Here is a 26,950-nt window from a genome sequence, read left to right on the forward strand (position 1 = left end):
CCCTCGCTGTCTCCGGGATTGGAGGCATTGACCCGGCGCTGCCTGTTGCTGGCATTTATGTGGACTGGGGCGCAGGGCGAGGGGTGAGAGAGGTGGGGGTAACTGATCGGATCCCTGCAAACGTGCTACTTGGGACAGATTTGGGGCAGATAACCTCCCAGTTTGGGCCCCCCCCAAGGGCTGAACCTTCAGCCAGTACTGACAGGCCTCCGGACAATGTTAATGTGTTATCTATGAATGATGTAAGGGAGGAGGGAGTGAACTCTGATACTTCTGCTTGCATAGACACCATAGACACACACACAGCTGCAGCTGTGACAGGGGAGGGGGTCAGAGAAAGGTGTGACCATGCCTCTACAAGTGATCAGCCAGTGAGCTGGGATCTGCTGCCCTCTGCAGGGATAAGCAGAGAGCAGGGTGCTGCAGGGGGAGGACCAGTGTGTGGGGTGGGGGCTACCACAGCCAATGTGGGGTCCCCAGAGATTTCACAGCGGGGTTCTGTTGCTGCAGGGGGGGAACAGGCAGGTGAGATTGGGGCCGGTCCAGGAGCGGAAGTGCTCCCAGGTAAGATCTCGGTGCAGGGTTCCCCCACAACCGGGGTGTCAGGAAGCCAGGTAGGTCTGCCTGAACCGGCGACTTGGTCAGGAACGGAGGAGGAGCAGGCACGACCCACGGTCGCAGCGGCTGTGGCCGCTGTCACCCGCAGTGGGAGTGCTGGAAGCCAAGGGGCCTCCCGGAGGTCCGATAGCTCTTCCCCTTCTGACCAAGTGGCAGCCGAGTCAGGTGGAGGCCAGGACACAGGTCCCGGGGTACTGACCGAAGATGTGACAGTCTCGTCGATTCTGGCCACATCTAGTCAGGGGTTTCAGGCAGCGTTAGAAGCTGACGACAGCCTGAAAGCTCTAAAGGTGCAGGCGGCACAGCCTCCCTCGGACTCGGACCCGGAGCGAGTGGTCTGGGACCAAGGACGGCTGTACCGGGTCACGGTCCAGCAGGGTTCACCGGAGGCGTGGCCCAGGGACCGACAGTTAGTGGTACCCTATCCGTTCCGGACGGAGTTGTTGCGGATCGCACATGAGATTCCGATGGCCGGACACCTAGGGATCGCTAAGACCAAGGCCAGGTTAAACCAGCATTTCTACTGGCCAAAAATGGGGGCCGATGTGGCTGCCTACTGCCGTTCGTGTGAAACCTGTCAGAGAGTGGGGAAGGCGGGGCCACACCCCAAAGCCCCACTGGTATCTCTGCCCATCATCGATGAGCCTTTCAGGAGGGTGGCTGTCGATCTGGTCGGCCCGCTGGCCATCCCCAGCAGCTCCGGGAAACGCTTCATACTGACGGTAGTGGACTATGCCACCCGGTACCCAGAAGCAGTGGCCTTGTCGTCCATTCGGGCTGACAAGGTGGCCACCACATTGCTGGAGATTTTCTCCCGAGTGGGTTTTCCCCAGGAAATGCTCACTGACCGGGGGACCCAATTCATGTCCCAGCTGATGGAGGCCCTCTGTAAGCAAGTCCAGGTGCGACATCTGGTGGCCAGCCCGTACCATCCACAGACTAATGGCCTGTGCGAGCGGTTTAATGGCACCTTAAAGCAGATGCTTAAGATGTTGGTCGACTCCCATGGGCGTGACTGGGAGCGGTATCTCCCACACCTGTTATTTGCTTACCGGGAGGTTCCACAGGCCTCAACAGGGTTCTCACCGTTTGAGCTCCTGTACGGGCGACGTGTGCGGGGCCCCCTGGCTCTGGTGAAAGAGGCTTGGGAAGGGGATTTGGCCACCCCTGGAGTGTCGGTTATCAAGTATGTCATGCGCTTCCGGGACAAAATGCAGGCCTTGACGCAACTGGTACACGACAATATGGCTCAAGCCCAGGCCGATCAGAAGCGTTGGTACGACCAGAACGCTTGTGAGAGGACCTACCAAGTGGGTCAAAAGGTGTGGGTACTGGTCCCCGTACCACAGGACAAGCTTCAGGCAGCCTGGGAAGGCCCATACCTCGTGTACCAGCAGCTCAACCCGGTGACGTACCTGGTCACCCTGGACCCTGCCCGTGGAAGGCGGAAGCCCTTCCATGTGAACATGATGAAGACACATCATGAGCGGGAGGCATGTGCGCTCCCCGTGTGCAACCTGCCTGAGGAGGGAGAAGCGGAAACCCTCTTGGATATGCTAGCCCAGGTTAGGGCAGGCGGATCCATTGAGGATGTGGAGGTTGGCCACCAGCTCTTGGAGGACCAACGGTCCCAGCTGTGGGCCACCCTACACCCCTTCCGGGGGTTGTTTACCAACCAGCCCGGAAGGACTGACTTGGCTGTCCATCACGTGGACACTGGGGATCATCCCCCGATCCGGCGTTCAGCATATCGGGTCTCCCTGGAGGTGCAGCAACACATGCGCCAGGAGATTGACGAGATGCTGAAGCTGGGGGTGATCCAGGCATCCAACAGCGCTTGGGCCTCGCCTGTAGTCCTTGTCCCTAAGAAGGACCGAACCACTCGGTTCTGCGTGGACTACAGGGGGCTCAATGCTGTCACGGTCGCCGATGCGTACCCAATGCCACGCATCGATGACCTGCTCGATCAGTTGGCCGGGGCTCAGTACCTGACCATCATGGATCTGAGCCGGGGATATTGGCAGATCCCCCTGACTCGCAAGGCCAGGGAACGCTCTGCCTTTATTACCCCATTTGGACTGTACGAGTCCACGGTGATGCCATTCGGGATGAGGAATGCCCCTGCCACTTTCCAGCGGATGGTCAACACCCTGCTCAAGGGACTTGAAGGGTACGCGGCCGCGTACCTGGATGACATTGCCGTCTTCAGTCCCACCTGGGAAGATCACCTAGAGCATCTAGCACAGGTGCTCAGGCGGGTCCACCAGGCAGGTTTGACCATCAAGCCGGGAAAGTGTCAGCTGGCCATGAGCGAGGTCCAGTACCTCGGTCACCGGGTAGGCGGGAGAACACTGAAGCCCGAGCCTGAGAAAGTGGAGGCCATCGCATCCTGGCCCACCCCCAGGACCAAGAAGCAGGTGATGTCCTTCTTGGGGACCGCTGGGTACTATAGGAGGTTTGTTCCATGCTATAGTAGCCTGGCAAAGCCCTTGACGGACCTCACCAAGAAGAAGCTGCCCTCTGCAGTCGATTGGACAATGGACTGCGAGACAGCCTTCCGGGCCCTAAAGGACGCCCTGTCCAGCCCGCCCGTGCTACAGGCAGCCGACTTCACGCGGCCGTTTGTAGTACAGACCGACGCCAGTGACTTCGGCCTCGGTGCGGTGCTCAGCCAGGTGGACTCTGCGAGCCAAGAGCACCCAGTCTTGTACCTGAGCAGGAAGCTGTTACCGAGGGAAGTGGCCTATTCCACGATGGAAAAGGAATGCCTGGCCATAGTGTGGGCCCTGCAGCGTCTGCAACCCTATCTATACGGGCGCCACTTCATCGTGGAGACGGACCACAATCCCCTCAGCTGGTTGCACACCGTCTCTGGGACGAATGGACGGTTGTTGCGATGGAGCCTTGCGCTCCAGCAATACAACTTCACCATTCGCCACAAAAGGGGCCGGGACCACAGTAACGCAGACGGGCTGTCCCGACAAGGAGAGGTCGCGGACGGGCGCACGGGGGAACACCGGAGTGTGCTGCCCCCTAGCGCCCTCAAAAGGGGGGAGGTGTGAGGCAAATCCTGGGATATGAAGAGGAATTATGATTTCCAGTCATAATCGCTCTCATCACTCCATGGCCGTGCCCCCTCCCTTCTTGTTCTCAATGTCCAACATCTTGGAAGGTGTCACATCCTAGCAACACATCCCATGGCCATCTCCTGTGATATGGAGATTAGATGATGTGGGAACAGTGGAGACAGGATGACTCCCTGCCGTGACCCTGTAACAAGAGTTTGTATCTCATTATAAGGCTATGGAAGTATCCAGACAGGACGACTCCAGTAAAATATGGTTCATATCTCGCAAGCCATATTTCCGATAAATATGGCAACCATAAAAATGGTGTTTGCGCATGCGGACGATGCTGGCACACCTTTTTTATGGAAGTGGGAGCTTGGGAAGTACCCCAGGCGTGATATCAGCCAATGGGGAACTAGTAGACAAGTCATGAGTCCTCTCGTTCTGTAGCTAAATTCATAACTGTCACAATGAGAGCGTTGGCGTCCGTCTACGACGCTCCCAGGCAAAGTTATGGCCAATATCCCCTTTCTGGATAATTCTGACTCAAAGCGGGGGGAGTGGCAGTGCTTCTCTGTGAGGTCACTAAGGTAGGAGGGGACCTGGATTTGCCCAGGTTGATAACCCTACTTCGGCCATTTTCCAGTGTTCTTTCGCCGGGGGTCACGTGTAGGAAACATCTGTGGGAAAGATCCTGGAAACCTGGTCCACGGCGCCCCCCTGTGGCCAGACGCACAAGGTAACTGCTGGAACTGTGTATGCCTGTTTGTAAACCATGCTTTATCTGTAACTGTACTCTGACATATGTATATTCTGTAGATCTCCTATTGTATATATTGTATTTTCTAGTGTGCTTTAGGCTGATTAAATTATATAATTAATCTTGGGCTGTTCTGTTATCTCGATCTTGAATCCCACGTCTGTGTGTTCGGCTAATAGTTACCGTGAAGCGGTTGGTGGCAGCGAGTTGTGCCAAGGATTATTGTGGGGAGGCCAGTGAGATTCGGGGAGGTTTTATATATTCCGCCCGTGGAGGTCGGGGGAATATATACCCTACTCTCACCGGGGACCCTTCAATAATCGGCATAAGTAGTATAGCGGCCTCCTTGCTTATTGTCGGGCAATTCCATAATTGGCCTGACTATAAGAGGGGCGCTAGAGAGCGCGTCACGTGCTCTGTCTGTCGGTCGGGAGGTATAAAGGAGGGGTGACCCCCACTTATTACCCCCCGATTGTGACGTACTGGTAGCCAGCGCGGGGGATTTCCGAGTGACCCCCCCCGGTGGTTCGTGACAGTGATCCATCGCCAGGTCCTGCAGCTATCGGAGGTTTCCCGGCCGTCTGCACACAGCCGGAGCAGCGGTACCGGGAGAGGAGCTGGGAGCGGGCATGGCACCAGGAGTCTGCAGACAGGTGAGCATGACATTTTTTTGTTTTCGCAGCTGCTTCCACCTTCTGCCCAGACATGGCGCCGCACGGGAGCAGACATGCACATGACGGGAGGTGGACGCAGAGGTGACGGTACCGGGAGGATTCACGCTTCTGTATTTACTGACAGAAGGAATCCTCTTCCTGTACATGTCACTTTACTGCCCACCCCTTGTGTTTATAGCTGCGTTTTTAGTCATAGAAACGCACTAAAACGCAGCTGTATTTGCAATTTGCGTTTCTCATTGCGTCTTTCAACTCAATGGATGAAAAACGTCATGAAAAATGCGGGAATAATTGACATGCTGCGTTTTTGTGGTCACCACAAAACCGCAGCTGAAAAAAAACGCTGTGTGCAGACAGCAAAAATGAAAACTCATAGACTTTGCTGGGGGAAGCAAAGTCATGCAGTTTTCTGGGCAAACCGAAAAACGCGCAAAAACGCCGCGAAAAACGCACTGTGTGAACTTACCTTTAGACCTGTGAGGTTCTTTTAGATACCATACAGTGCCTTGAAAAACTATTCACCAGCCATGAACTACTTTTCCACATTTTTTCATGTTACATCCACAATGTATTTTATTGGGATTTTTTTTGATTTTCTAACACTAGGTAGTAAGTATTTGTGAAGTGTAAAGGAAATGATTCATGGATTTCTAAATATTTTAAAAATATAAATCTCAAAATTGCAACATGCATTTATATTGAGCCCCCTGTAGTCTGACACCTCTAAATAAACTCCTGAGTGACGAATTGCTTCCAGAAGTCACCTAATTGATACATTGAGTCCAACTGTGTGTAATTTATTCTCAGTAAAACTACAGTTGTGAAGGCCTCAGCTGTCTGTTTGAGAACATTAGGGATGAAAAAGCATCATGAAAACCAAGGAACACACCAGACAGGTCAGTGATAAAGTTGTAGATAAGAGTAAAGCAGGGTTAGGTTATTAAAATAATAGCCCAAGCTCTGAAAATCTTCCAGAGCACTGTTCAATCCATTATCCAAAAATGGAAGGAGTATGGCTCAACTGCAGACCTACCAAGACGTGGCCTTCCACCTAAACTGACATCCCAACCAAAGAGCACTAATTGGAGAAGCAGCCAAGAGGCTCATGGTCACTCTGGAGGATCTGCAGATATTCACAGCTTAGGTGGGAGAATCTGTCCACAGGACAACTATTAGTGATATACTCCACAAATATGGCCATTTTAAGCAAACCATAAGAAGTATTATTTGCAGTTTTCAAAAAGCCATCCAGCAGACACAGCTAGCATGTGTGAGAAGAGGCTCTGGTCAGATGAAATCAAAGTAAAACGTTTTGAGCAAAATGCAAAATTTATGTGTAGCTGAAAACAAACACTGCACATAACCCTGAAACCATTTTTTCCACCATCAAAAATGATGGTGGCAGCATCATGCTTTTGGCAGTTTTTCTTCAGTAGGGACAAGGAAGCTGGTCAGAGTTGATAGGAAAGTAAATGGAGCTAAATATAGGCAATCCTGGAGGAAAAACTTAGAGGCTGCAAAAGACTCAAGACTGGGGTGTAGGTTCATCTTCCAACAGAACAACCCTAAACATACTGCCAGAGCTACAATGGAATGATTTAGATCAAAGCATATTAATATGTGTGAACGGCCCAGTCACAGTCCAGACCTAAATACATTGAGAATCTGTGAGAAGACTTGAAAACTGCTGATCACAGCCTCCGTCTAATCTCACTGAACTAAACTATTTTGCAAAGAAGAATGGGCAAATAATTCAGCCTTTAGATGTGCAAAGCTGTTAGAGACATATCCCAAAAGACTTGCCGCAGTAATTGCACCGAAAGATCCTACAAAGTATTGACTAGAGTTGAACGATGTTCGAGGTTCGCCAATTTCATGTTCGAGTGATTTTGGGGGGTGCTCGAGATCGAACCCGAACTTTTTGCTAAAAGCTCGACAGTTCGAGTTACGTTCGAAAACGGTTCGATCACCAAAAGCATGGCTTTTTACAGCTACAGTTTGCAGGGAGCCATTGCTGGCAGCCTGCGGTAAGCTGGTAACCAAGGTAAATATCGGGTATCCAAGCAAAGCGCTTTGCTTAGTAACCCGATATTTACCCTGGCTACGTGTGCAGGGAGCCGACACTTCCCCGCTCTGCTCCGCCCCCTCCTGCACTCGGCATGTACACACACACACTCACACTCACCTGTCCCCAGCCATGCAGTCCCCGGCACTGACGTCCTCAGCGCCACATGGCCCCGCTCGGCTCCACCCACATTGCACTCCGCAACAAGCACACATGGCCCCGCTCGGCTCCACCCACCTCGCACTCCGCCGCCCGCACACAAGGTCCTGCTGGGCTCCATCCACCTCGCACTCCGCCGCCCGCACACATGGCCCTGCTCGGCTCCACCAACCTCACACTCGCCGTCCGCACACATTCTCAGCGGCCGACAGCTGTGAGCGATCAGTTGATCAGCAACGCATGTGACTGATGAAAAACAACGGAAATCTGAACCTAGCCTTACCTGCGGTGATGAAGTCCTGCCCTCCCAACGTCAGCGCTGTCACTGTCCTCCATGACCGCCGCTTGTCACATCTCCTCTCGCTGCCGACCCAAGACTGTCACTAGCGGTGACGTCACAGGCTCCCGCGATACTTGGCTGTGAAGGCGGCAGTTATTGAACTCAGTGACAGCTCTGCTATCAGGAGTGCAGCGATCACCGCAGGTAATGTACCTCGCTAAGCTCCTGACAGCAGCACTTGTCATGCCCTACAGTGACAGCTCTGCTATCAGGAGTTCAGCGATCATCGCAGGTAATGTACCTCGCTATCCTCCTGACAGCAACACTTGTCATCCCCTGCAGTGACCTGGGCTGACCTATTGATGTTCACTCAGGTGACTGCATTGCTCTCCCAGCCAATATGGAACATTCTGTTCTTCATTGACTGGGACATTGACAATGGTATGGATTGTCATGGGAACCCCTTGGATTACACCAGACCTGGATTTGTTTTTCTTTCTAATAAATTGGTGAAAGAGGGAATGTTTTGGGGAGTGTTTTTTCAAATAAAAATGTGTTTGTCGTCTAATTTATTATTATTACTGACTGGGTTAGTAATCTGGGTCAGGTATCTGATAGACGCCTGACATCACAAACCCCAGGGTTTGATGCCAGGTGACATTACACATCTGGTATTAACCCCATATATTACTCCTTTTGCCACCGCACCAGGACGACGGGATGAGCTGGAGCGAAGCACCAGGATTGGCCATCTAATGGATGCGGCCTGCTATTTTTAGGCTGGGGAGAGTCCAATAACCATGGACCTCCCTAGTCTGAGAATATCAGACCCCAGCTGTCTGCTTTACCTTGGTTGGTGATCCAATTTTGGGGGGACCCCCACGTGTTTTTTTTTTTAAATTGTTTATTTCATTTAAAATAACAGAGTGGAGTGCCCTCAGTTTTGGATTACCAGCCAAGGTGAAGCTGCCAGCTGTGGTCTGCAGGCTGCAGCCGTCTGCTTTACCCTAGCTGGCTATCAAAAATAGGGGGAACCCCCACGTCATTTTTTTTTTTTAAATTTATTTATTTTTTTTGGCTAAATACAAGGCTAAGCACCCCTTAGTGCCACATGAAAGGCACCAAAGGGTGCAAAATTACAAAATGCAGGAGAGTGGGACATTATGTGTCTTTCTGCCATTATAATGACAGAAAAGACTGATATGAAGTGTACAAGCAAAAGAAAATCACCAGAGTGCTCTACGCTGTGAAAAGCAGTAGAAAATGGCACTGGAGTGAACATGTAACTGCCTCATGTAGGTTGAAGCTATGGATCCTGGGTAAATTTATGTATTTTCCCTCCTTCAGTTTTTTTGCAGTACGCAAAAAAACGGAAGGCACACGGATGACATACGGATGACATACGGACCGTATTTGGAACGGAAACGGATGCCACACGGATTCATCCGTGAAAAAAACGGACCGGTCGTGTGAATGTAGCCTTATTCTGATCTGCCATTTATAAACAGCAGACAGAAATAAGTGAATAGCACCCCCCAGCGTCAGAAAATCTCCGGGGTTTCAGGGGGTAGCTGAGACCCTGGAAATCATGATTCAGGATGTTTTTTCCAGTCCCCGCTCACGTGATCACCAGTATACACCGTATACCGATGATCACGTTACAGTAAATGACAGCGCCGGTAAAAAATTATTTATCTCCCATCTGGCATGAAGAAACAAGTCAGATGGGAGATAAATCTCCTCCCCAGTCCCCTGGTGTCGCCAAAGTGCCCCCCTCCCCCCTCCCGGAAATCCAAGATGGCCGCGCGCACAGCAGCGCGCCGGCCGCATTCACCCTACTCCTCTGATTTCTGTTGCATGTGCCATGACACATGTGACAGAAAACTCCTCCCCAGGCCCTGCCAGGTCACCCCCTATAACCCCACCGGTGTTCCCCGGTGTCCCACGGTACCTGTGCAGCGTTGATCCCCCGCGGCCCCTCCTTCACAATAGACGCTGCCGCATGCACAGCGCGGCTGTCAGCTCAGCTTCCTGTGTTCAGACACAGTGAGTGGTGGTAACCATGCATCTGTAAGCTACTGCAATGCCCTGGTCATGAGGTAAGAAACATAGTTGATCAGGAGAACTATACTACATTTCCAAATGGAGGTATTTGATTTTATAGGTGCCCTGCTGAACGACTACCAAACATCTAAATAGCGAGCTCTGTTGTTTAGTATTCATTCAGCTGGATAACTGGACTTAAAGGGGTATTCCATCTCCAAGATCCTATCCCCAATATATAGTAGGTGGAATAGCAATAATATCAGCAAATACCAATATTTGGAAATGTAAAACAGTTCTCCTGATTAGGCATGTCCTAACCTCATGAGCAGGGCATTGCAGCTTTGGTAGCAACAGTTACGACATGGACTCTGCTGCTGTGGAGCCGGGGAGAGTGGGTGCAGATTCGTTCCCTGAGCATGTCCCTCCATATTCTAGACGGTCCAGAGTCGTCATGTGACCCCCCCCTTATTTTTTTTTTCCTTACAATAAATTGGTGAAAGAGGGAATGTTTTGGGGAATGTTTTTTCAAATACATTTTTTTTTTGTCTATTTGTTTTGTTAGTACTGACAGTTTGTGATGTCTGGTATCTGATAGACGCCATGACATCACAAACTGCTGGGCTTGATGTCAGGTGACCTTACAGCCAGTATCAACCCCATTTATTACCCCGTTTGCCACTGCACCAGGGCACGGGATGAGCTGGGGTGAAGCGCCAGGATTGGCGCATCTAGTGGATGCGCCACTTCTGGGGTGCCTGCGGCCTGCTATTTTTAGGCTGTGAATGGCCAATAACTATGGACCTTCCCACCCTGGGAATACCAGACCACAGCTGTCCGCTTTACCTTGGCTGGTGATCCAATTTGGGGGGGACCCTATTTTTTTTTGTAATTATTAATATTTATAAAATAATTATAAAAAGAGAGCCTGGGGTGACCTCCACATTGGATCACCAACCACGGTAAAGCTGCCAGCTGTGGTTTTCAGGCTACAGCCGTCTGCTTTACCCTAACTGGCTATCAAAAATGGGGGGACCCCACAGCATTTTTTTTTAACTATTTTTTTAATAAAAAAAATTAATGGGCTTCCCTGTATTTTGATTGCCAGCCAAGGTAACGCCAGGCAGATGGGGGTGGCAACCCGTAGCTGTCTGCTTTATCTGCCCTGAGAATCAAAAATACCGTGGAGCGCTACGTCATTTTTTTAATGATTTATTTTTACAGCACTGTGATGTCAGGCAATCAAAATCCAGGGAAGCCCATTTTTTTTAGTTATTTAAATAAATAATTAAAAAAAATATATATAAGCTCCCGCTGCATTTTTTGTATTGCTAGCTAAGGGTAATCGAAGCAGCTACTGGCTGCTAACGCCCACTGCTTGGTGTTACCTTCACTGGCAATGGAAAATCCAGGGAAGCATTTTTTATTTTTTTTTGCCAAAAAACTACAAAAAAAATTACGTGAGCTTCGCCATATTTTTGTATGCTAGCCAGGTACAGCAGACAGGTACGGCTGCCCCCAACCCCCAGCTGCCTATATGTACCGATCTGGGAACAAAAAAAATAGGGAAGCTTTTTTTTTAATTTTTTCATGAATTTCATGAAATAACTAAAAAAAAAATCAACATGAGCTTCGCCCCATTTTTGTGTCCAGCCAAGTACAACTAGGCAGCTGGGGATTGGAATCCGCAACACAGGCTAGCCCGAGCTTTTTGGGCCCCTCTGCTGCGAATTGCAGTCTGCAGCCGCCCCAGAAAATGGCGCTTTCATAGAAGAGCCATCATCTGGCGCTGTATCCAACTCTTCCACCTGCCCTGGTGACGGTGGCTCGCTGGGTAATAATGAGTTAATACTAGCTTTGTTTTACTAGCTAATATTAAGCCAGAGATTCTTAATGTCAGGCAAGTTTGACCCGGCCATTAAGAATCTCCAATAAAGGGTTAAAAAAAAGACACCACACAGAGAAAAAATACTTTAATAGAAATAAATACACAGACACACTTAGAGACTCCATGTTTATTACTCCCTGTCAGCCCTCCATGATCCTGCTCTTCTGTCTTCTTTCTCCTTCAACCCATGCAGCTCTGCTACATCAGGCAGCACAGCATGGGAGAAAGACGCTGCTGCTCCCCGTGCAGTCTTTTCACTCTGTGAGTGATCAGAGGCTGCTGGCTGTAAGCGGTGACGTCACCGCTGACAGACGGGTTACTATAGCAACGGTGCTCCGATCACGTGATTCCCGGTGCCGCTGCGTGCTGTAAGCGGTGACGTCACCGCTGACAGACGGGTTACTATAGCAACGGTGCTCCGATCACGTGATTCCTGATGCCGCTGTTTACCGGCTGTGACAGCTAGTCCCTGCATGTGGCTGACTCTGTAAAGAGCGTCCACATGCAGGAATGGGGAGTCGACCATGTACCAGAGCATTTCACCGGTACACGGACATGCTCAAACGAGCACCGCGTACCGGAGAGATGCACTGACAGGACCTAGCATGACGTCATAGCCATGTGACCAGTCTGTAGCCAATGAGATAATAGACATGTGACTGGTCACATGCTATTTTGACGTCACAATAGGTCCTATCATCAGTGCTGGTTACCGGGAGGATGCAGCGATTATCGGAAGGAAAAGCGGCGGGGACCTGTAAGTGTTATGGCAATGTTTATTAACTGTATGTGTACATTTATAATGTGTTTTTATGTGTTTGTGATTGCCTCCCATTGTTTTCAATGGGGTTCGAGAGGTTCGTCGAACGGCTCGCCGAACTGAACTCGAACGCGTCCTCCGTTCGACGAACTGAACCGAACTCGAGCCTCTAGAGGCTCGCTCATCTCTAGTATTGACTCAATGGGGATGAATACAAATGCACATCACAATTTTCAGATTTAGATATTTAAAGTACCGTATTTAGAAAACCATGACTCATTTCTTTTACAATTCAAAAATGCTTGTTACCTAGTGTTGATATACCGTATCACATAAAATCACAATAAAATCCATTTAAGTTTGTGGGTGTAAAGTGAAAAAATTTCACAAGGTATGAATATTTTTTAAAGGCACTGTATGTATTGAGTTCCATGAATATGGCACCCAATTGAGCGTTGTATAGTGGAGGATTTTTGTACAGTTCATTGTCATGGAGCCCTTATACAAACTGGTTATAGGAGCCATATAAGCTATTAATGTTGTTGATTTCTATGCTATAGCTACGATAATGAGTTTGAATAGTGTAATAGGAAATCGTTTTATAATAATGTATTATTATATATTTTAAGGAGATTTATTGCACAAAACATTACAATTTTAAAGCAGCTAAAAAAATGCATCTTTTATCTTTAATTTTAGTAAACTTCCAGTTAGCTCAGAGTACACTAGGAACCTGTCCAGTCCAACACTGCCAAGAAGAAGTTCCCTATCTCGTCTTTCCAGCCGGTCCCCTGAGGAGTGTGGCATGGAACCACGATTGAGCCGCAAGGGCTGGAGCGGATCAGAAATTGACCTCAGAGCATCTCTGTCAGAAAGTGCCCAGAAGCGTTCAGATCTTGTTCAGCTCCTAAGGGAGGCTCAAGAAAAACTAGAGGAGCAATCAGAGGACCTCAAAAAACGAGACAAAGAGCTAGAGAAGAGCAGAGCCAAAACTGAGCTTCTGGCAGTAAAGCAAAAAGTAAGATGCTGTGCATGTTTTTACCAGCAGTTACACAAACTTTTTCAATTAGAAATGAGTGTTTTTTTTCTTGTATTTATCTGATCTTGGACTAACAGGTTGATTATTCAGCCCTGTCACTGATACAGTTAAAGGAAAAACAAAATGTAAAAAAAAATGTTATGATCCTGTAAGTTATAACTCACATGAATGTGTAATTGTTAATGGGATGTCAGTAACCAAAAATGAATTTCATTCTAAATATCTATTTAGTAATCTAATCCCTTTTCTAATATAATTCAATTAAAAATTGTGTACCATCACTTCCCTAAAAGGGGACATCATCCTTGAGATCTGTTTTGGGGACTGGGCTAGTCTCTGACCTACCTGTTTGCCATGTTTTCTCCTTTTGAATGCGCAGTTGCACATTAACTGTGCACTCCTGTCAGTTCATAACTTGCCATTAGACCCAAAGAGTAAGCGCACTGTTGTAACAGAGTGGCAGTGAGGCGCTGTAGTCGTGGTCCATGTCATGTCTAGGTGCACCCCATGGTCCTGCTACCGGCAGATTGTGGGGCCTGTGAACATATGGGGTGCGTTCATTTACTTGCTGCAGGGGATACTTCAGTTCCTTCAGGTCTCCAGGTCCCATTCCAAGAAAGGAGATGACAAAATAGGGTTTCTTTAACACCGCAACTTTTACTTTACTTCACACAGGTTACAATAACTTCAAATCCGTAAAACTTTCATTCTTCCTTTCTTTCTGTGCACTCCTGCACTGCACTGATACTTCTATCGGCTTCATTTCTTAAAGGGAACCTGTCATCAGATTTTTCCCTATTAAACTAAAAGAATCACCTTCTGCAGCTCCTGGGCTGCATTTTATGAAGATGCACCTTGACCCTGACTCCCCTTCCAGACCCCAAAAATAACTTTATAAAACTTGACCGCTAGGTATGCTAATTACCTTTGTGGGCCAGATGGGAGGGCTCATTTTCTGCTCCTGTATCCCCTCCTGTCACTGATCGCCGTCCTCCTTCTCTTGATTGATGTGATGACGCCTGCGTCATCATCCTCATCACATTTTCAAATCTCGCGCCTGTGCAGTTAGTTCGGCTCGCGCAGGCACAGTTCGCTCTGCCATATCGCAGCCAGAGCAGAAAACATAGCTGCCCTCGCTCGCACCGGTGAGATAAATGCGCAGGCGCGAGATTATGGTCGGCGCTGTGCATGACCTCACCAGTGCCATGCTCGTACCCGCCCATTACTCACCTCAAATACGGCAGCTCCTGTGTATAGAAGACAGTTGTCGTTCTCCGACCCTATCTCCTGCACTGTCTGCTTTCTGTTGTGACGTGGACACACCCCTTGGCCGCTGCTGCCCTCCCGCCTCTCCCCCCGCCGCTGCTGCTCCCCCTGCTCTTGGGTGCTCACCTCGTACTGCCACTTCTCAGCTCAGCAGAGGTTGGTATACTGAGGAACGGTATACACAGGCGTGTTTGCGGCAGAGCATTGGGGGGCGTGCAGCAGAGGATTGGGGGGCGTACATGCGGCAGAGCATTTGGGGGCATGCATGCGGCAGAGCATTGGGGGCGTGCATTCGGCAGAGCATTGGCGGGCATACGTACGGCAGATCATTTGGGGCGTGCGTGCAGCAGGGTATTTCGGCCGTGTGTGCAGCAGAGCATTGTGGCAGAGCATTGCGGGCGTGCGGCAGAGCATTGCATGCATGTGGCAGAGTCCTACTAGGCCTCAGCGCTAGGTGACAGCGGCCGCACACTTCTAAAGCTCTGCTACATTACAAGCAGCTGCAGCACTTACAACATGCCCAACATTAAATACAATAAACATTATGGTCAGTGGGAAACTTTTCACACACTGACCAGCTTCTTACACTGTCATTGCACATTCAATGGATTGTAACACAGTGAGCAGAGCGTTGCATACTGAGCATGTGTCAGAATTGACAATTGACACATGCTTAGTATAGCAGGGACTAGTTCAGCTTCTTAAATGGATGTCATCATTAACGCTTTGCTTTAGGGGTGGAAGGCAGCTGCTGCACCTTGATGTCATCCGGTTTGAGTATTCCAGCATGCACTGGGAATTGTCAATAAAACATCATCGGAACGTCATTAAAAGAAAAAGCAGGAAGATAAAGTTGAGAGAGAAAAATTAAAGTACATTTAAAAAAAAAGGAGATTTGATTAGACATTTAGGATGAAATTCATCTTGGATTTGGGACTATACAGTTAATGTTTTTTAAAAGAGAAAAATGGCTCAATTGTTCATCTTTCTGTCTGCTAGAATAACTACGGTATATGTATTTTTGTGATAAACTGCCCAGCCTAGAAAAATGCATAAATTCGTCCAATTAATATTTATTTCTACAACTTATAGTGTTTTTTGTTTCTTTTCAGTTTTATTATAATGATTTGCAATTTATATGAAAATGTTCGAATATAACTGTGAATAACTATGGCAGTTCATCCCATTTAATGTAATATTAAGAGTTCATGCATACAGTGGGGAAAATAAGTATGTGATACACTGACGATTTTGCGAGTTTTCCCACCGATAAAGAATGGAAAGGTCTGTCATTTTTATCGTAGGTACACTTCAACTGACACACAGAATAAAACTAACAGAAAATCACATTGTATTATTTTTAAATAATTACTGTTCATTTTAATGCATGAAATAAGTATTTTATGTAATAGAAAAACAGAATTTAATATTTGGTACAGAAACCTTTGTTTCCAATAACAGAGGTCAGACGTTTCCTGTAGTTCATGACCACGTTTGCACATACTGCAGCAGACATTTTGGCCCACTCCTCCCTATAGATCTTCTCCAGATCTTTCAGATTTCAGGGCTGTCACTGGGGAACAAAAGATTTTCTATTGAGTTCAGTCAGGTCTGGAGACTGGCTAAGCCACTCCAGGACTTTGAAATATTAATATATTACGGAGCCACTCCTTAGTTGCCCTGGCTGTGTGTTATGGGTTATTGTCATACCGGAAGCCCCAGCCATGACTCATCTTCAATGCTCTTGCTCAAGAAAGGAGGTTGTTGGCCAAAATCTCACGATATATGACCCCGTCCACCCTTCCTTTATTATAATGCAGCTGTCCTGTCCCATTTGCATAAAAGTACCTTCGAAGAATGTTTCCACCTCATGGTTCACGGTTGGGATGGTGTTCTTGAAGTTGTACTCATCCTTCTTCTTTCTCCAAACATGGCGAGTGAAGTTGATACCAAAAAGTTCTACTTTGGTCTCATCTGTCCAGATAACCTTCTCTCATGCCTCCTTTCGATCATCTAGATTGTTATTGGTGAGCTTCAAATGGCCTTGGACATATACTGGCATGAGCAGGGGGACCCTGCGTGTCCTGCAAGATTTCAATCCATGACAGCGTAGTGTGTTACTAATGGTAGTCTTTGAGACTGTGGTCCCAGCTCTTTTCTGGTCATTGAGCAGGTCCTCCCATGTAGTTCTTGGATGATTCCCTGACCTTTCTTAGAATCATCCTTACCCCATGAGACAAGATCTTACATGGAGCCCCAGACCGAGTAAGATTGACAGTCATCCTGTGTTTCTTCCATTTTCTAATAATTGCGTCAACAGTTGTTGCCTTCTCACCAAACTGCTTGCCTATTGTCCTGTAGTCCATCCCAGCCTTGTGCAGGTCTACAATTTTGTCCCTTGTGTAGGTCTACAATTTTGTCCCTTGTGTAGGTCTACAATTTTGTCCCTTGTGTCCTTAGACAGCTCTTTGGTCTTGGCCATGTTGGAGAGTTTGGAGTGTGTGAACAAGTGTTTTATACAGGTAACGAGTTCAAACAAGTGCAATTAATATAAGTCATGAATGCAGAGTAGGAGGGCTTTTAAAAGAAAAAAATAAAAGGTCTGTGAGAGCAAGAATTCTTGCTGGTTGGTAGGTGATCAAATACTTATTTCAAGAAATAAAATGCAAATTATTTCTTTAAAAATCATACAATTTGATTTTCTGGATTTTTTTTAATTTTGTTTGTCACAATTGAAGTGTACCTACGATAAAAATTACAGACCTCTCCATTCTTTGTAGGTGATAAAACTTGCAAAATTGGCAGTGTATCAAATACATATTTTCTCTACTGTATGACTGTATTATGGCTGTACTTTGTATGGCGCCATGAAGGGGCTTGCATACAGATGTATGACACCTGTATTGTACCTCTGTATGCATCAGATTTTATACTCTTCCAGCAAAATATAAACAAGGCACTCCGAGATCCAGTGAAAAAATATTTTTAACCTACCTGAGCACCCTAACAATTATTTTTGAGTAGAAGTTCCTTATCCTATTGAACTGATTTATACTCTTCGACACTGAAATTGCAACACCAAGAAGGAAATGTCATGGAGTAATAGAAATCACTGGATCAATATACATGTTAATAATATGCACATGATGAATAAGTGGAAGCAACATTTTTAAAACATCTTTATTTATCAGTATCAAGTATGGGTGCCATGCACAGATATACACGCACTTACACAGCTTGGCATGCTATGAATTAGGTTGTCAATGTTTGTCTGAGGAATGTTTTGCCATGCTGAATGCAGTTGGGCGTACTAATCAACAAGATCCACTGCTGGCAGCTCTTTTTGCAATTTCCAACCAATAATGTCTTAGATGTGCTCGATGTGAGACAAATCAAGAGATGCTGCAAACCTTGGTAGTACATGCAAGCTGCTCTGAGTATTACAAGCAACACATGGCATGGCATTGTTGTATTGAAAAATGAATTCTGGCACACTTTCATGTACCTTGGAAAAAGCTCATCATTACATTGCCCGTGTGATCTCCAGACCAGTCTCCAGTTATCTATGCATCCAAGACAAACGCAAGACTCATCATTGAAAAGGATAAACTTCAATTCCAGCTTTCACTGTTGTCTTGATCTGCATCATGATAACCTTTGAGTGCAGTGTTGTGAGGTCAATGGAACACCTGTAACTGCACATCTGGCTCGTAGCCCACTGGCGTCAAACACCTTCTCATGGTTTATGTTGATATTGTCTGATGCCTTAGACTCGGTATGCGATGTTTAATTTCAATTGCAGTACAGAATGGATCACTATACGCCATTCATTGTTGAATCTTCAAGAAGGAATGTCACACTGATTCCACTAGTGAGATTATGGTGTGGAGTGGCATAATGTTTGGTAGCTAGATGCCTCAGTTATTTATTCCAAGTACACTAACACCTTGGACTGCATTGATTTGGTTGTGGAACCAGTAGTATGGCAAGTTCTTCAAAGTGTCCAGGAGCCTTTATCAACACAGCATCAAGCTTCATGTTATTCATGCTGCTGCAAGCAAACTGCATAGCCCATATGTGCTACCATGGCCTTCAGTGTCTCTGGACTTTTCTCCCATCTAACACATCTGGGACATCATTGGTCAACAATTGCAAGGGGAGCTGCCAGCAAGGAATTTTGATTTGTTCGCTCAAGTCCGTTCAGCATTGCAAAACATTCCTCAGACAACTATTAATAGCCTAACTTATATGTATTTCTGAACGTAACACTCGTAACACTCTTGCTTAGTACTAAATAAATCAAATTGTCTCTTCAGGGAGGAAGGAAACGAACTCTAGTGCCACCTATTGGAAGTAGCAATCCTAAAAGTCAAAGTGAGTCTCCAACGAGTCTTGTCATATGACTTAGGAGTTATGCCAGATAAGAACCTCAATTTGCATACATGGTGTTTTGGGGTGATTGCCCCTTGTCAGTGCAAAGTATGAGATCTGATGTAGCTGTATGAGAAGCTATAATGGGTTCTAAGGGGAAAACTTTCCTCTTTGCGGAGACTAACCCACCAATCTGGCTGTCAGTGAGGAGTCTTATAGCTGCAATGCTTCTCTGGGAATCATGGAAATTGTCTCTTCTGGGAGGAAGGAGATGAACTCTAAATCCTAAGTCATATGACACGGCTCGTTGGAGAGTTCATCTCCTATCACCCTGAAGAGAGAATTTGCATATTTCCCAGAGCAGCTTTACAGCTATAAGGCTCCTCACTTCCCCTTAAATAAATCAATACTCTCAAAATGTTTTGAATTTGTAGTTTTGATTTTTCATAATTTACATTACATTAACTTGTGTATTAATCCTGTGATTTCCATGCTGGAATTATTTATCACCAAATTGCTCCTGGATCATTGGGAAAAGTTGCACTTGAGGATGTTTAAATATCATTCTTTATGCATGCCAGTACTTTTAGGCAAAATTTTGAGTGAACCCACTCCTATGAATGAAAAGCAACCTTACACTGAATGGTGTGAGGATGCTTTACTGTTGGTGTGATACTGGACTCATGCTAGTCCTTTCACCTTTTATTCTCTGGACAATCGTTCTTCCAGATGTCCCAAACAGTCTGAAGGGGGCTTCATCAGAGAAAATGGGCATGATAGCTGGAGATTTGTCTGGAGACCACATGGGCAAGAGTCCTGCACTAGGGAATATGAGAGTGGCAAGGGAGCCATTTTTCCAATGCTAGGTCGCATGTTGCTAGTGCTACTTTGAGCATCATGCGTGGCCTAAATGTCACTGGTTTGCTATTGCAAGCGGAGCTACCATTAGTGGATGTTGCTGATTTATGTGCCCAAATGCATTTAGCATGGCAGAATATTTCTCAAACAGTTAATATCCTCATTGATAGCATGTCACGGGGTATAAATGTGGGGATTTCTGTCTTTGTCTCTCATACGCAAGATGTTATTTTTTATATAATTCCATAGTCATACCGTTTGAAAACGACACATGTCCATCAAGATCAACTTTTCTCCATCAGTTATACATTCTCTATCGCTAGATTATGTATAACTCACAATGTTGTTTGTTGTGAGAAAAGCATCCAGCCCTTTTATAAATGCTGTTATGGGATCTGCCATTACTACATGCATTTCCCAGTCCGACTGCTTTAGCTGTCAGAATCGTCATTCCTCCAAATATAATGAATTTTCCTCTGGTTCTTTGTGAGGTCCTTGGAAGGAATATGTCATGTGCCATTTCTTTTTATTGACCACACATGTATTTATACTTATAAATGAGATTTGCATCTATATATTTTGAAAATGTTGTTCCAATCCTTACATTATCTTCATATCAATGACATGTCTATCGATCTTATGATTTCCATAAATCCTTAACTTCTCCTTTTTTGATGTTGCAATTGCAATGTTGAGGAGCACACATGAAGGTTTTGTCGGATTCTGAATCATCCATGCTTCGTGCTGTAAGTATGGAGGCAAAGAGAGGTGGTGGTGCTCTGTACACTGTTCAGGAGCTCTGACTTTACTATTGTTCAGCTTTGCATTCATAGCATATTTTTTATGTATTGCTTGTGATAATTTAGGAATGCAGCCTATTGTTCAACCTTTACATGCACTAAATAGCACATTGTCTGTATAACTGACTTTATGGTATGAGGAAAAAGCTGCACAATAATGCGTATAGTGTGTCAAAATAGGAGAATGTGATTACACTATAGTCAGTACTTTTGTGCATTTTCATTTTTATCCTTTAGCAACTAGAGTCTTCAATATCCGAGTTAGAGAAAGAGAAAGGCTGGTTGGAAGTGTCCCGTTTCGAGGACAAGATACAAAGGGGAGAACTACAAGACAGGCAAGGTTTTTTTTAACTCTATGTTAGTGTTTGGTTTTTAGAGTGGTAATAATCAAAATCGACTCTACCAATCATTGAACAAATAATTGAGAATGTACAGAATTATGGAAAATGAATGCACAACTTTTTCCCAAAGCGGAGTGGAGAATTGCAGATTAAGTTATGAAAGTATACTAATATCTGTGCATGAAAAACTTCACTTTGCTCCTTTAACAGTGGAAGAAATAAACAAGTAGAAAAGCATATAAACGACTCAAGCAGGCTTGTTACCAAAATAAACCCTTGAGTATAATGTGTTAGAAGCATTAAAAAATTGTTGATATTAATACATTGAAAGGAACAACTGACAAAGTACAATATCAGATATCTAAACCAGGAGAAAGGAAATGTAAAGCCAGGAAAAGTGGATGGGGATGCCATTTTATAACACTGAGGGTGATGCTCAGGTAGATACTGTCAGCAACAAAGAGGCAATATTTGACTAATTATGTCTTATGTCCTCCATAAGCCAATATTACATCTTCAGTGTCTCCTCCATGCTGTCACCTCTCCATAATGTCCACTCTTTATACTGCCACCTTTCCATACTGTCCCCCCATACTCCCATCTTTCCATGCTATTAGCAGACTCTCCCACTTTCCATAATATGCCCCCTTAATCCCACCTTTATATACTGTCTGCCCATGCTCTCAACTTTTCATACTATCCCCCTGCAGTCCCTCTCCATACTGTCCCCCCACACTGCTACTTCTCGATTCTGTCTGCAATGCTGCCTCTCTCCATACTGTCCACTACACGCTCCCAAGCTCACTATACTGTCCCCCATACTGCACCCCGCCATACTGTCCACACACGTTCCCACTTTTCCATACTGTCCCACCACGTTCCCACCTTTCCATGCTGTCCACCTATGCTCCCATCTTTTCATACTGTTCCCCATACAGCTCCTCTCCATACTGTGCTCTCTTGCTGCTGCCTCTCTATATACGTTCCCCCTGCTGCCATGTCTTCATACTGCCCCCCCAAATTCCCACATCCCCTTACTTTGCCCCATGTTCCCACTTCTCTGTACTGTCACATCCCCTACTCCTAACTTTCCAAATTTTCCAACCATGCCGCCATCTTTCCATACTGTCCCATCACATTTACCCTTTCCATACTTCCCCCCACTCTGCCTCCTCTTCATACTGTCCCCCACATTCCCAACTTCCCATACTGTCCCCCATGTTAGCCCTGTCCCCCATATTGCCACTTCTCCATACTGTATAACTACATTACACCTTTTCATACCGTCCCCCTCAAATGACTTAAATAAATCAGGGCCTGTAAAAGATTTAATTAGGCCTAACATAGGGACCCTCATGTTACATTATGAAGTTTTAGCAGGTAAATCTCTTTTTTTCAATTATTGTATTTAATTTGCAAGCTAAGTGAGTTATATATTTATTTTTGAGCTACTGTACCTTGTTTGCTATGAAGGAAAGAAGTGCAAAATCTTTTCTTACTGCTATAGTGCCAGTGGAGATATGTGGAAAAATAAAATATTCTAAATCTATACATTACAAATATTAAGCATAGAAATACCTCTGTCACTGTCTTCTTTACAGGATTATAAATCTGGAGATGGAAGTGATGCTGGCAAAATCCAATTTAGAAAATTTTAACTACACAAATGAATTTATCAACCAGAAAATATCTATGGTAAAATCCATTAGTGCATAGTTTTTTTTTTATGCTAAGTAATTTGTTATTTTATTCAGATCATATATGACAAAAAAAAGAGCCCTTATTCTGTGTTTGTGATAAGAAAGAATAAAGCTTATACCGATAAAAGCTGCAGGCTGACGTAATACAGAATATTAACCACAGTGCTGCCATATTGTGAGGTCTAAACTGTAAGGCGTTAGTCATTTATTCACTCTTGTTGAGCCTGTAGAGACACATCCGCCATCATTGAATGAAGGTATATAACAAATAGATCACCTACATATGTTTGTTAAATGGTGTTTGGAATTTTTTAAAGGGTAATGACGATGTGAATCGGGAATTGAAGACAGCCAGAGAAAATCTTATTTACTTTCGAAATCGTGTGAAAAATCTTGAGGCAGAAAAGAACCAAGCTGTGGAGGAACTCAGAAAATTACAAGAGGTAATTGGGGAAGACCAAGACCATGATGTAGAAGAGAATCTGTTACCAGATTTTAAAATACGAAGCCCCTAATTTTTTCAAGGTGCTTATGCCAGAAGTCTGGTGTACACACCTTAATAAATTGCAATATTTTTGTGCAACTTGGCACTTGCTGTGTATCAAACGTGCCTGATTCATTAAGTGGCACGCAGAACTTGCAAGTACATGCTCCTTGCCTAAGAAACCAGCCGCCTCTGATAGACTGCAGAGGTGACAGGTACTTCACCTTTTAACCCTTGTTTAACTGACAAATTTGCAGCTAATATATTACATTTTTAGCAGTAAAATCTTATATTTTCATGTCCCAACATTATAAAATTCTGTGAAGCACCTGTGAGGTTAAAATATTCACTACACCCCATATGAATTCCTTAAGCAGTGAATTTCTGAATATGGGGTCACTTGTGGAGCTTATGCTTATCTGGCGACTCAGGGGCTCAGCTAATGGAGCTCACAATCTATAACGGAATCTGCATTCTAAAAGCCAAGTCGCGCTCCTCCCATTTGATCCCCGCCGTGTTCTCAAACGGTACTGTGCATCCACATATGGGGTGTTACCATGTACTGTAAAAATTGCATAACAAATTCTCCCGTACATTTTCTTCTGTTACCCCTTCTGCAAATAAAAATTTTGAGGCTAATATAAAATTTTAATCGAAAACCCCTATGTTTTTCATTTTCACTGCCCAATCTTATAACATTTTGTGTAGTTGTGAGATAAAAATCCTGTATACCAATAGATGTATTCATTATGGGATTTAGTTTACCTAATGGGGTCACATGTAGGTGTTTCTGCACTTTTGGCACCTCATGAGCCTTGCAAATGCAATCACGCGTCAAAATTTGCATTCCACAAATGAAATAGCACCTTCCAACCTTTTCCATGTGGCCAAACATTTGTCACTGTGTTCGAGAGTTATGGGGTCCTTTTTCTTCTATTATCCCTTATGAAAATTACAATTTTGGGGTTAAAAAAGCCGCACGTAATTTTTGTTTTCACATCCACATTTTAAAAAGTTCTGTGAACTACCTATGGGTTTAATATGCTCAACACACATGTGCATGAATTCCTTGATGGGTCTACTTTCCAAAACTTGTGGGGGTTTCTGATGTTTTTGCATTTCAGGGGCTCTGCAAATGTGACATGGTGCACATAATCTATTTCAGCCAAATTTGTGTTCCAAAATTCAAATATTGCTCCTTCCATTCCGAGTCCTGCCATTTGTCCAAACAGAACTCTTTGACTACATGTGGGGTATCGCGATGGGCGGAAGAAAGTGGATAATAAGCTGTTAATCCACTTTTTCATGTTACCTTTTGAAAAAAGGAAAAATTGGGGACTAAAACAACATTTTTGTGAAAAAAATGAAAATTTTCAATATGACGGCCTAATGTTAACAAATTCTCTGTAGTACCTGTGAGATCAAAATGCTCACTATACCCCTCAATAAAATCCTTGAGGTGTGTAGTTTCTAAAATGGAGTAAATTGTGTGGGTTTTCTGCTATTTAGGCACTTTAGGGGCCCTGCAAATGCAACATGGAGCCCGCAATCTATTTCAGACAAATTTCTGTTCCAAAATTCTAAGTCACTTCTTCCTTTCTGACCCCAGCCGTTTGTCCAGACAGAAGTTTCTGACCACATGTGTGGTATCAGCGCACGCAGAAGAAACTGGATAACAAATTGTGGGGTCCATTTTTGGTTATGCTATGTCTTGTAAAATTGAGAAATTAGGGCTAATGCAACAATTTAGAGTAAAATGTAAAAAAAATGTATTCCACTTTGTATTAATTCCTGTGTAGCACCTGAAAGGTTAAAAGTTTTCCTGACAGCAGTTTTGACGTATTTGAGGGGTGCAGTTCTTAAAATCGTATAATTTTTGAGGAGTTTCATATATATAGGTCCATCAAAGTCCATTTAAATCTGAATAGGTCCCTAAAGAAATAGGTTTTGCAATTAGAAATTGCTGCTAAATGTTTAACCCTTTTAACATTCTAACAAAAATAAAAAGACGTTTGAAAAATCATGCAGATGTAAAGTAGACCTATAGTAAATGTTATTTATTGATTATTTTGCACAGCACGACTTGTTTAAAGGGAACCTGTCAGGTGCAATATGCACCCAGAATCACAAGCAGTTCTGGATGCATATTAGTGATTCCTGCCTAACAGACCCTGTATACACTGACATAGATAAACAGATCTTTAGAAAAAATATTTCCAAAGAACGTTTATTATATGCTAATGAGATCAGGGACTAGTCCCAAGGGCATTACTTCCCTTGGCTGGTCGGACCACATAGCATGTTAGCACGCCTCTGTGGACGTATTAACTTGCTAATGAATGCACAGCGGCTCCTCAAATACCTCACTCTTAATGGTGGTGGGCGGAGGATGGATGCGCCCTGCACATGATCCGGAGTCCCCAGCACTTCCATTCATGCACATTATACCTCACTGAAGTCGGGGAGCTTACACCCAGCATCCGATTATGCGCACTAAACTGATGTCCTGGGGCTCCAGATCATGCACAGGGCACTTCCATCCTCCGCCAGCCGCCATTAAGAGTGAGGTATGTGCGGCGAAACTGCGCATTCATTAGCATGTTAGTGAGCCCACAGGGGCGTGCTACCATGCTATGTGGGCCCAATAGGCAAGGGAACTAACGCCCTTGCGACTAGTTGCTGGCCTCACTAGCATATAATAAACAATCTTTAGAAATACTTTTTCTAAAGATCTCTTTATCTATGCTAGTTAGTGTATACAGGGACAGTTAGGCAGGGATTAGCAATATGCACTGTGAGGTAGCACGGTCGGCTGCGCAGCAGAAGACACGGGATCCAGGCATTAAGGTTCACAGCACACGGTTTTAATGTCCAAACAAAAGTCCACAACAATATACATGTACCTCTCCAGCAGAGAACTCAGGGAGTTCTGTTCACTCCCCCACACCCGGCACACCTGCCCTTGTTCCTGTTTCCATTTAACCCTTCCTTCAGCCTGTAGGGAAACAGCATTAACCCTAGAGTGGATTTACTTTCTATCATGGAGTGAGCACAACCGGGGCGAGACATACCGGCCGTCATAGATAACCCCGGTCACAGTCTCACATACCCCCCCCCTCAGTTCAAGCGTGCGGGGTTGAACTCCCGCCATCAAACACGGGCCGCGGGACAAGGCATCGGCGTTGCCCTGCAACCCACCGGCCCTATGTTCAACCGTAAACCGGAAGTTCTGCAGAGAAAGGAACCACTGGGTAACCCGGGCATTCCGTTCCTTGGCGGACCTCATCCAGACCAGTGGAGAGTGATCCGTCACCAAGCGAAACTGCCGTCCCAGCAGGTAATAGCGTAGGGACTCCAAGGCCCACTTGATCGCCAGGCACTCCTTCTCCACTATGCTATAATTCCGCTCAGGAGGGGTGAGCTTCCTACTTAAGAAGGTGACGGGGTGTTCCTCCCCCTGAACCACCTGAGACAGCACGGCCCCCAGGCCGACCTCTGAGGCGTCAGTCTGTACTATGAACTCCTTCCGGAAATCAGGGTGTACAAGAACGGGCTGTCCGCACAGGACCTCCTTCAGGGCCCGGAAGGAGTCCTCGGCCTGCGGAGTCCAGCGCACCATGACGGACTTCTTGCCTTTGAGAAGGTCCGTCAAGGGGGCTGATAGTCCCGCAAAATCCTTTACAAACCTCCTGTAGTACCCCACGATACCCAGGAAGGCCCTAACCTGCTTCGTGGTCAGGGGTCTAGGCCACTTCTGGATCGCCTCAACCTTGTTA

The 26,950-nt window shown here is 45.7% G+C and overlaps 2 protein-coding genes across 2 annotated transcripts in view; both read left to right on the forward strand.

Annotated features, from left to right (window-relative positions):
• Positions 1-21,270, forward strand: part of LOC142302502 (uncharacterized) — a 79,804-nt gene extending 58,534 nt beyond the window's left edge. The window contains exons 4-6 of the mRNA XM_075343582.1: positions 13,015-13,333; positions 20,887-20,984; positions 21,201-21,270. Of these exons, the coding sequence (XP_075199697.1) occupies positions 13,015-13,333; positions 20,887-20,984; positions 21,201-21,270 (487 nt within the window). The remainder of the gene's footprint in view (positions 1-13,014; positions 13,334-20,886; positions 20,985-21,200) is intronic.
• A 1,323-nt stretch (positions 21,271-22,593) lies between these two features.
• LOC142301663 (uncharacterized) overlaps positions 22,594-26,950 on the forward strand; it is a 150,302-nt gene continuing 145,945 nt past the window's right edge. Inside the window, exons 1-2 of the mRNA XM_075342681.1 lie at positions 22,594-22,685; positions 23,008-23,133. Of these exons, the coding sequence (XP_075198796.1) occupies positions 22,608-22,685; positions 23,008-23,133 (204 nt within the window). The 5' untranslated portion in view covers positions 22,594-22,607. The remainder of the gene's footprint in view (positions 22,686-23,007; positions 23,134-26,950) is intronic.

The sequence above is a fragment of the Anomaloglossus baeobatrachus genome, chromosome 4, assembly GCF_048569485.1.
Source record: "Anomaloglossus baeobatrachus isolate aAnoBae1 chromosome 4, aAnoBae1.hap1, whole genome shotgun sequence".
Taxonomy (NCBI): Eukaryota; Metazoa; Chordata; class Amphibia; order Anura; family Aromobatidae; genus Anomaloglossus; species Anomaloglossus baeobatrachus.